Source organism: Orycteropus afer, unplaced genomic scaffold (assembly GCF_000298275.1).
Source record: "Orycteropus afer afer isolate SDZICR_OR568_19922 unplaced genomic scaffold, OryAfe1.0 scaffold00145, whole genome shotgun sequence".
Lineage (NCBI taxonomy): Eukaryota > Metazoa > Chordata > Mammalia > Tubulidentata > Orycteropodidae > Orycteropus > Orycteropus afer.
Genome location: NW_006921732.1, coordinates 4,948,390 through 4,958,555, shown reverse-complemented (window position 1 = coordinate 4,958,555; position 10,166 = coordinate 4,948,390). Strand labels below are relative to the sequence as shown.

General features: G+C 38.8%; 1 protein-coding gene across 1 annotated transcript in view; it reads right to left on the bottom strand.

Moving 5' to 3' along the window:
- ZYG11B (zyg-11 family member B, cell cycle regulator) overlaps positions 1-10,166 on the bottom strand; it is a 146,246-nt gene that overhangs the window by 87,712 nt on the left and 48,368 nt on the right. Inside the window, exons 6-8 of the mRNA XM_007945907.2 lie at positions 7,230-7,294; positions 2,505-2,604; positions 2,023-2,073 (exon numbers count right to left, since the gene is read on the bottom strand). Of these exons, the coding sequence (XP_007944098.2) occupies positions 2,023-2,073; positions 2,505-2,604; positions 7,230-7,294 (216 nt within the window). The remainder of the gene's footprint in view (positions 1-2,022; positions 2,074-2,504; positions 2,605-7,229; positions 7,295-10,166) is intronic.

Genomic DNA, 10,166 nt, shown 5'->3' with positions numbered 1-10,166 from the left:
GTTGGTTGTATTAAATACAATCTCTGCCTCTGATTAGCTATGTAACATCATTTATCTCTTTAATTCTTTGTTTTCTCATTTGTAAATTGAGAACAATATTTAAGAGCTTAAAAAAATGTCTGTCAGCCTCCAACATCATCACTGTTATTTCTTCTTGTTAGTTGCTGTTGAGTTGACTGTGACTCATTGCGACCTCAGAGTAAAACTGCTACATACTGTTTTTATTACTATAATCTTAGCAGAAGCAAATTGACAGGCCTTTCTTTTGGTACTGATAAGTAAGTTTGAACTGCCAAGTCTTAGGTTAGTAGTCAATTGCAAATCACTTGTGCCCCCTAGGGACCATTTATTATTACTACTATTACTTCCTGCTTAAACTAAGCTTGATTCTCCCCTAAAGCATATGAATAAGCTATTTCCTTAAAAATCTTTGAATTTTTATACTTCTAGTCAAAATTATTTTGAGACACATATATAGCAATAAAAAGCAACTCTAAAAACTAAAATGTCATTCCTGAAGGCAATAAAAAAATTAAAAAAAAAAATCAGCATCTTTTCTACTAATCTAACATACACTGTATTTTGTGCTTAAAAAAAAACAATACAAAACAAAGCCCACTATATCAAGTTGATTCTGAATCACAGTGACCCTGTAGGACAGAGTACAACTGCTCCACAGGGTTTCCAAGTTTGTAAATCTTTATGGAAACAGACTGCCCCATCTTTCTCCCTTGGAGCGGCTTGTGAGTTTAACTGCCAATTTTTTGGTTGGCAGCTGAATGCTTTAACCACTGTGCCACCAGGGGTCCTTTATTTTGTGGTAGGTACTTAACATAACTTTAACTCACTGCCATCGAGTCAAATCAACTCATAGTGAGCCCTCCTTGGTTGATTGCCCAATCTTCCTTCTCAGGAGTGGCTGATAGGTTTGAACTGCCTGCCTTCTGGTTAGCAGTCAAATACCTTAGGCAGTATGCCACCAGAGCTCTCAGGTACTTAATATATTTTCCTTCAATTATATTTCCTTTTTCCTTCCTTATTTAATTTCCATCCTTGTATAAAGTACTTTTTATCATCCCCTAGAATATTATTGGACTTGCCTAAAATTGTACAGCTGATAAGTAATAGAATTGGAAATAAACCCAAATATGTCAACTCCAAAATTTTTACTCTGTCCATTATACTACAGTCTCCTCTCTACAATATTCTTTTATCATTCAAACCTCTTCTATTATACTTATTATACTGCATTACAACCATGTCTCTATAGCTATTTTCTCCACTACACTGTGAGATTCTTATGGGAAGGAGTTATATCTAATTCATTATAAAGCCCCAATGTCCAGAAAGATGGCAGGTGCTTGATGGATACTTTATATATGAATGAATGACTTACTTTAACATTACATATATAATTTGTAAGTCACAGAAAAACAAGACTATCTCATATGATTTTTCCTACTATTCCTACTGCTCAGACACCTTATGCCAGGATTGTGACAGGAAGCTAAGTGCACTTTATTTGCTTCCAGCCCACCGAGGATATGGTTTATATTTATTCTCTTTAAAGATTTTTTTTAACTTCCTACTGTTCATTATATTATTTCTTCAACTAAACTGTAAGCAAGCAAAGTGATATACCAGATCTTTACATTATTTTTTTGCCCAGAGAACCTAATACAATCTTATGCCTAGAATAGAAACTCTACATTTTCTTCATAAATAACAAAAGTGCAGAATTTTAGAACTAGGTAAGACCTTAAGGCTTGTTTTGATCCCAATGGTTCAAGTAATCTGTCTATATACACAAATGACAATGTTAAATCCTAGGTCACGCGACTCCTAGTTCAAGACTCTTTCCATTTCTGTGAAGGAATAAAAATGATCTCTATGGACAAAAAAAAAAAAATAAGCCCATTTCAAAGTAATTTCTTTTTTCCTTAATACAAAATGTCAGAAGAGATACAACACTGCCTGAAAGCCACTCTCTAGTGGCCTGCAGAAAGAAGATGATAGACTTACCCTGACAATGAAGAGCTCAGCACCGAGTTGTGCAGTTTGCTCGGTAGAAAGCTGTAAGTAAGGAAAAGACAAGGTAAATGTCCAAGAACTCATTCACTGTAACAGACTCCAAGGTCAGACTAAAATCTCCGAGCATCCTGAAATCTTACCATATTGAACAAAGCCTGAATAAGCAGATAGATGGGAGCTCTGATGGCATAGTGCCTGAGACACTGACTGCTAACCAGAAGGCTGGTGGTTCAAGTCTTCCAGCCACTCCTCGGAAGGAAGGTTGGGCAACCTACTTCCATAGAGATACCGCCTCAGAAACCCAAGGAGGGGTCGCTATGAGTTGGATCCAACTCCACAGCAGTGAGCTTGGTTTTTGGAACAGATTAACAAAAGAGGCTTACTAGTCTTGCTGATACAGAGATTTTGAGGGAAATGTAAATATAATGTGAAACAGCTGCCTATAAAAAACTATCCAGCAAGAGTTCAAGTACCTTGGCAGCCAGGATGGAAATGATAGCAACTGCCATCCTCTGCATGTTTTGATCCTCATGGTTGCAAAGCCACTGCATGACAAGCTTGGCTGCTTCAAACCTGAAAACAAAGGGTTTCACTAATTAATTCTGAAAGTCTGAGTGCAGTTTCAGAGCTCCAGCTGGGAACTGAGGCTACAATTTAGGAAGAAAGGTGAGCAGAAAATGGAAAATCCCTCTGAACTGTGAAAAAGTAACAATTACACAGTATTTTGGAGAGTACCTTATTATTAAGTTTGACAACATTTTGTAAAGAAGCAAGAGTTTAGAAAACATGTTAAAAACTACTTGGCATTTCATATACCAGAATTATAACATTTTTTTTATACTGTAGTAATAGTATAGGAGCTCTGGTGGCGTAGTGCCTAAGGCATTTGACTGCTAACCAGAAGGCTGGCGGTTCAAACCCACCAGCCACTCCTCAGAAGGAAGGTTGGGCAATCTACTTCAGTAGTGATACTGCCTCGGAAACCCAAGGAAGGGTCACTATGAGTCGTATCTGACTTGATGGCATTGAGTTTGGTTTTTTTTTAAACTTGCCATGGAGAGAGAAAAAAGCAGGGAAAGGGATTATGAAATAGTGAAATTTTATATAGGGTGGTTAGGGAAGGCCTCATCAAAGCTTTCAAGGAAGTAAGAGAACCGATCATGTGGATATCTAGGGGAAAACATTCCAAGCAGAGGGAATGGGAAGTATAAACTCTGAAGTGGAAGTGTGCCTATAGGGTTGCTATGACTTAAAATCAACTTGATGGCAGTGAGTTTGGTTTTGGTTGGTACTCATAGCATTCTAAGACTCTAGGAAGAAAATATACTTTCAAATCTTTTTTTCCTGCCTACCTATGCTTTCTACAAAGGCAGACTACTTGTTAGTTCCCAAACATGCCCACAATTATGAAGTAGTGTATAGCCTAGTAGTTAAGAGTGCAGTTGCTGAAGTCAGTCCTGGATTTGAATTCTAGTTCTACTGAATATTAATGATAATAATAAAATAAATTATTATTGACTGTGCATATATTCATGAAGTTTCCATAGCCTTAAACAATCAACCCAACCAGCTCCCATCTTCAAAGCAATATAGCAGTAGCAGTACGTAAAAAGTATAGTATCTAAACTTAAATCTGGACACTGCTGTTTACTATCCTAACACCTTGAACAAATTACTAAACCTCTTTGTGCCTCCATTTCTGCGCCTGTAAAATGAAGATTAAGAGTAACAATTTCACAGGGTTGTTGCAACACTGAGTAAATATATGTAAAACATTTAGCATAGTGCCTGACAACAGTAAGTGATTCATACATTTTTATTATCTCAAGTGTCATTGCTAACATAAAGTCTTTAATAATCACCAATCAGATAGAATTTTTCACTCCTTGCATGGGGACCAAATGTATTCTGTCAACACTTCTATGGCCAATTTTTTTTAATATTGTACTCATTTAACCATTCAGCCATCCATTCATTCATCCATTCATTAAACCTTCACTTAAGCACCAGAGACAGACATAAAAAATTATAACCTGACTACAAAGAAGTTCACAGTCTAGCAGCATGCATTGGCTAGACCAGAGATAGGTATAATACCACTTACTGGCTGGTTTGTTTCACAAAGTTTTATTAGGACATAGCCACATCCAGTTTTATTTTAAAACATATTGTCTAGGGCTATTTTCTAGGCATAATGGCAGAGTTAAGCAGTTTCAACAGAAACTTTATAGATTTTAAATATTTACTATCTGGCCCTTTAAGAAAATGTCTGCCAAACGCTGGCTAGATTAGCATCTTCTTTAGGAGAGGGACTACTTACTATCTGCTCACTTCTGACTTCTTTGTAATGATCAGCAGAGAGGTTCAATATTTATTCAATTATATCCTCTACTCTTTTCAGAGTTAAAAAACTATTTCATGTAGCTTTATAATTTGATATGATTTAGCATATTCAGATTCATCAAAAACTTAGCAATGTGCAGTTATATTTTTATCCAAGCTATCTATGTCAAAGATTAAATGGAATGCTTCATTCCTCAGCCATGACAGATAACAATGTATTTCGTTACCCAAATCAAAGTAAATCACAGTAATTTGAGAAACATACTTTTCATTAAATCATGAAGTATAAACTTCCTTTTCAAAATACTATAATTAGAAAACTCAATTTTGAAATAGTAACATAAAAAACATCACTTTTTGAAGAACTAAATGGTGCCCAGCTACCACTATTGACTGTTCTGACCAGGGGCACAACAGATGGTCCCACACAGAATGAAAGAAAATTGTGGAACAAAACTCAAATTCTTAAAGGCCTGAGTTATTGAACTAGTAGAGGCTACAGGAACCCCCTAGAATGCTGGCCTAAGGTATTCTTTAAACTTTGAGATGCATCCACTCCCAGAGGCCACCTTTCAGCTTAAAAAACAGACTGGCTTATAAAATAAACACTAGCATCTGTGACTACTGTGCTCTTTTTTTTCTTTAAAAATAATAAAAAAAAAAAATGTCTATTACGGTGTAGTAAATTATCTGGTATGGCTTTTCTAGCCTAAGTCTTTATAAACTCCATGGGGAATTGGCCATCAGCAACTGAGGAGCTCCTGATTGTTAAAGTTACCCACCTGGGGGATTTCTGTTGAGAGTGGCACAAAGCAATGTTCTGGCAAATTTGCTTAGAATTCTGATGTTATGGTTGTTAGTTTGGCCACTTTGCCAAAAGGGGCCCTCCTAGAGGCAGAAGGAGTCTCTCTGACTGCTGGCTGAGAAAGATGTGCTGCTGAGAGAAACACACTCCTGAGACACATGTGCTGCTGAGAGAGAGACACCAAGAGACATGCACTGCTGGGAGAGAGACTGAGAGAGACTAGTGGCTGAGAGATGGTGGGCTGAGAGAGACTGAGCGTTTTTCCTGAACTTGAATTGTAGCCTGGTGCTTCCCGAATAAACCCCATAATCTGTGAGTTCTGTGTGGCCACTGCAGTGAATTATTGAACCCAGCAGAAAGGTAGTGGGTGCTACAGGAGGAAAGGTTGGTGTCAGGGTTGATGAAAGGGCTGGAGGGAGGCAGCATGTTCGGCCTCATAGGAATAGGCCTTGGGCTGCTGATGGTGATTCTGTCTTCCCATTATGGGGTTAGAGAAGGTCAGAAGATGTGGCCTCCTTGCCCCTTTGGCATCTGTGTAAGACCAGATGGTCAACATTTATTCTAAAGCAAAAGATGAAAAGGTCAGGGGGGTGGGGAAGCTAGATTAATAGATATGGAACAACTAGAACAGAAATAATGAGAATGTTAACACAATGTAGAAAAAATGTAACCAATGTCACTGAACAACATGTATATAAATTGCTCATGGGAACCACGGAATATTTTTTAAAAGAAACAAACAAAAAAAATCACCTTTTTAGCTTCCAAATCAGAACATCTTAGAAAACAAGACCCCTTTATACTTAATGGAATCCAGTTTTATGGCCTCTCTTAACCTCTGCTTTTAAAGTTTCCACCATAATTCAATACCAAATAAGAATATACCCACTCCTCACTTATCAACATGGATAGGTTCCAAAGACCAAGTCATTATGTAAAAATCATCCAAATTATGCAACTTCAGCAACCAACTGCTTCAGGAGTCATTTCGGAGGGACCCATGGGCTGCTCCCTCCCTAGCTGCCATCTGCATGCAGCCTGCTTCTCTCAGTACAGTGATTTCTGTACTTTGGATGGATAAATCAGCTTGTGCCACTTCAAATCAAAGGCAGAGCTGACTAGATCAGGATTTGCAGCCAAGAGGTAGGACTTGCCCTATCCTGACTCACCTGGAGTTCTTGCTCTCCACTGAAACACCCCTTGGCCCAGTCCCCAAATGGCAGATCTCAGGGTCTGAGGGTAAAGTGACATCTTAGTGCCCTGTCTACACCCCTCTGCTGTCTTCTCACATACTTCTAGCTTAAAGCCGCAGCTCTGCTCTGAAGGAAGGGTAGCTACCAGCCTGTAGGCCCAGCCAGGTTCAGCCTCTGAGCATTTGTGCAGGTTAGTGGCTCATAGCCCCCAGAGTCTGACCTTTTTTTCTCTTGCCTTTTAATATTACTCACACCCAAGACTGGGGAGAAGGCTGGGATGAGAAGGATCAAGGACTCGGGGTTCAGGAGGAAGTACTCTCATTCAAAACACATAGGTCCCTTAACTTGGTTTTAAGGTAATTTAAGTAAATTTTTTGCTATTGCTGTAAATGTGAAATGTCAGATAAAGAGATGCTGTTAAGTGAGGATTAGGTGTAATAACAAGAGCTATGAGACAGAGAAAAGAACAATGAACTTAGAACTAGAAGACTTGAGTTCTTCTAGCCTTGCGTTACTAGTTACATAACCAAAGGAAGACACTGAATATATACCTCAGTATCCCAATCTTTCAAATGGGGATAATAATATCCATAGGCCATAGTGTTATGTGAATATTCTGAAAACTATAACCAATATAAATTCTTAAGCAAAGGACTATGAGAACAGGGGCCAATCTGCTATCATGAATGTCAAAGCACTAAATCAGAGATATAGATTTAGCAATCAGTAAAGCAATGCACAGTCCCATCTATTTACTTAATCTTATACCAAGGATATCCTAACCAGTAAAAAGTCAATCAACAAAGATTTTTAAAACTCAGTTTTGCCCCATTTTAAATTCTACAGCTATCACTTGCCTGTTAAATGGGACATCTTGAAGGATGCGGTCACTGCAAAGTGAAAGGAGACAATTCTTCTGTAACTGAAAAATCAAAGGGAGGAAAAAAACAAAAAGAACAAGTATCACTTTTTTGTTATTTTTTTAAACAGAGGTAGCCTTTGGAAAGAAAGAAAGAAAAAAAGAATAAGTAGTAGAAGACTGATAAAGCACCAGTAACTCCTTTCTGTTCAACTACTGTTGAAAGATTGACTTACACTGGACTCACATATTTTCTCCTGTCTTTTCTATTAAAAACAAAATCAAATTTATTGCTGTCAATTCCAACTCACAGTGACCCCTCCTTGGGTTTCTGAGGCAATATCTCTATGGAAGTAGATTCCCCAGCCTTCCTTCCGAGGAGTGGCTGGTGGGCTTGAACTGCCAGCCTTCTGGTTAGCAGTCAAATGCCTTAGGCACTGTGCCATAGGTAAAGAAATTTCATTGGCTAGGAAATCCCTGCAATTTCCCTTCCTTTTGGTGGCCAATGAGGAGGTAACCTTGTCTTTTGTGTGTTTTTGAGATGAGAATGGCAAAAGCAATGGTTGAAAATTATGCCTGGTGGCATACAGTAACATCAAAAAACTTAAGCCAGCCTGCTTTAAAGACAGCTTTACTCTAACCTACAGTACGTGGGACTAGGGTTCTACACACATTGGCCTCTAAATCAAGAGTGACTGAAACTTGGCTCTATCTTTTTTTTTTTTTTTAAATGTGATTTGGGTGAAAGTTTACAGAGCAAATACACTTTCCACACAGCAGTTCACACACACATTGTCTCATGACATTGACTACAATTTACCACAATGCAACAGCTCCCGTTCCACTTCCTCCCAATAGTTACCTCTTCCCTGTGTCCATCCCTCCATGCACTCCTGCCCCCTGAACTGTCTCCCTGTGCATAAACAGCCCTTCTTTCTCCCATGATTGTTCTCTACAAGGAGTTTATCTACCTCAGGTACATGTTCAACTCATGCCTGTCTTTTGTTTGGCAGGAAGCCACAGGTGTGGGTTTAATTCTAGACCCAAAGAGCAGCTAAGGACCATAGTCTCAGTGGTTCCACCAGGCTCTATCAGACCTGCAAACCTAGTCCCCCCCCCTTTTTTTTTCCCAAATGATTCTGAATTTTGTTCCACATTGTTCTCCCTCTCTATCCAGGATCTCCTACATAGATCCCCCTCTGAGCGGTTGACAGTGGTAGCCAGGCACCATCTAGTTCTTCTGGTCTCATAGTCGTATAGCCTGCAGATCGCATGGTATACCAGTCGCGAGGCCTAATTGTTTCCATAAATCTTTGGTTTCTTCATTCTTCTTTGCTCTGGATGAGGAGAGACCCATCATTGCATCCAGATGGCTGCTTGCAAGCTTTTAAGATCCCAGTCACTACTCATCAAAGTAGGAGGTAGAACAATGTTTTGTGCAGTATGTTTTGCCAATTGAGCTTGATGTGCCCTGCAACTATGGTCCCAATTGGCTCTATCTTTTAAATAAATTTCAAATCAGTACAATTAAACATGAATAAATGAGTCATCAACAGAGTGAAGACATGCCATCTTAACAGACCAGTTAGAGACACTGGTGCCAGGAAACAAAGTAAGAACTTTTAAGGTGTGGGTAAAAAAAAAAGTCATATAGTATAGTACTAATTTTTTTGAGTTTGGAAAAATGGCCTTTTAATTTAGGAGCTCTGGTGGTGCAGTGCCTAAGGCATTTGACTGCTAACCAGAAGACTGGCGGTTCAAACCCACCAGCCACTCCTCGAAAGGAAGATGGGGCAATCTACTTCCGTAGTGATACTGCCTTGGAAACCCAAGGAGGGGTCGCTATGAGTTGGGTCTGACTTGACGGCACATAACAACAACAAACAACAGTATTTTATAAAACTTCCTGCGTATAGCTGGAAGATTTCCTGTCTAAAGAAGAAAACACATTATAATAAGAGTTCAATCACAGACAAAGCGCAAAACTCAGATTAACGGGATATATATTCTCAAGGAGTAAAAAATAGGTATAAAACCAATAACCTATTTCTTTCATTAGAGACATACAGAGATTATATAATATAAAGAATGGTACAGAAAAGACAAAGTAGTATTAAATCCCAGATGGTTGATAATGAATAAGAATTACTTAATTAAGAAGGCTTCTCAGTAAATTTTATATTCAGCAGAGGTGATCAAGGAGATGGGTTGGACTTGCTTGGGATCCAGCTACCTTCCTAGAAATCTAAATAGTCATCTGCAAAATGTAGGGAAGCACCTTTCTCCCTACTTCTCTCCCCCAAAACAGATACATTAATTTATGCAAAATCTAGGGAAATAAGAGAGAGAATAACTCTACTTCTATTACCTCTGAATGGAAAGCCCATTTCCCCTTCTCTTTTCCTGGAAAAACCCTAATTTTATTTCACAGCTTAGCTCATGGCAGATATTACTTCTTTGAGGAAGCTTCCTAACTTTCTAAATACCCTTTCTGTGTTCCCAATAGTCCTTACTTCTATCTTAATACTTTCCATACTAAACCAGAAAACCAAACTCACTGCCGTTGAGTCAGGTCTGACTCATAGCAACCCCTCCTTGGGGGGTGGTGCTCTACAGAAGTAGATTGCCTAACCTTCCTTCCAGGGAGTGATGGGTGGGTTTTAACCACCAGCCTTTTGGTTAGCAGTCAAATGCCTTAGGCACTACACCACCAGAGTTCCCTCTTTGCATACTAGACTTCATTATGTACTCCTGTGTCTGAATTCATAGAACTTAGCATAGGGGTACATAGCTTGAATTCACTAAGGAGATGATAAGTTTAACTGGCTAAAATAGTGAAATAAATTTCACTGGGTCTATGATTTATCACAGGAGCTCTGGTGGCTTAGTGCCTAAGGCATGTGACTGCTAACCAGAAGGCTGGTGGTTCAAACCC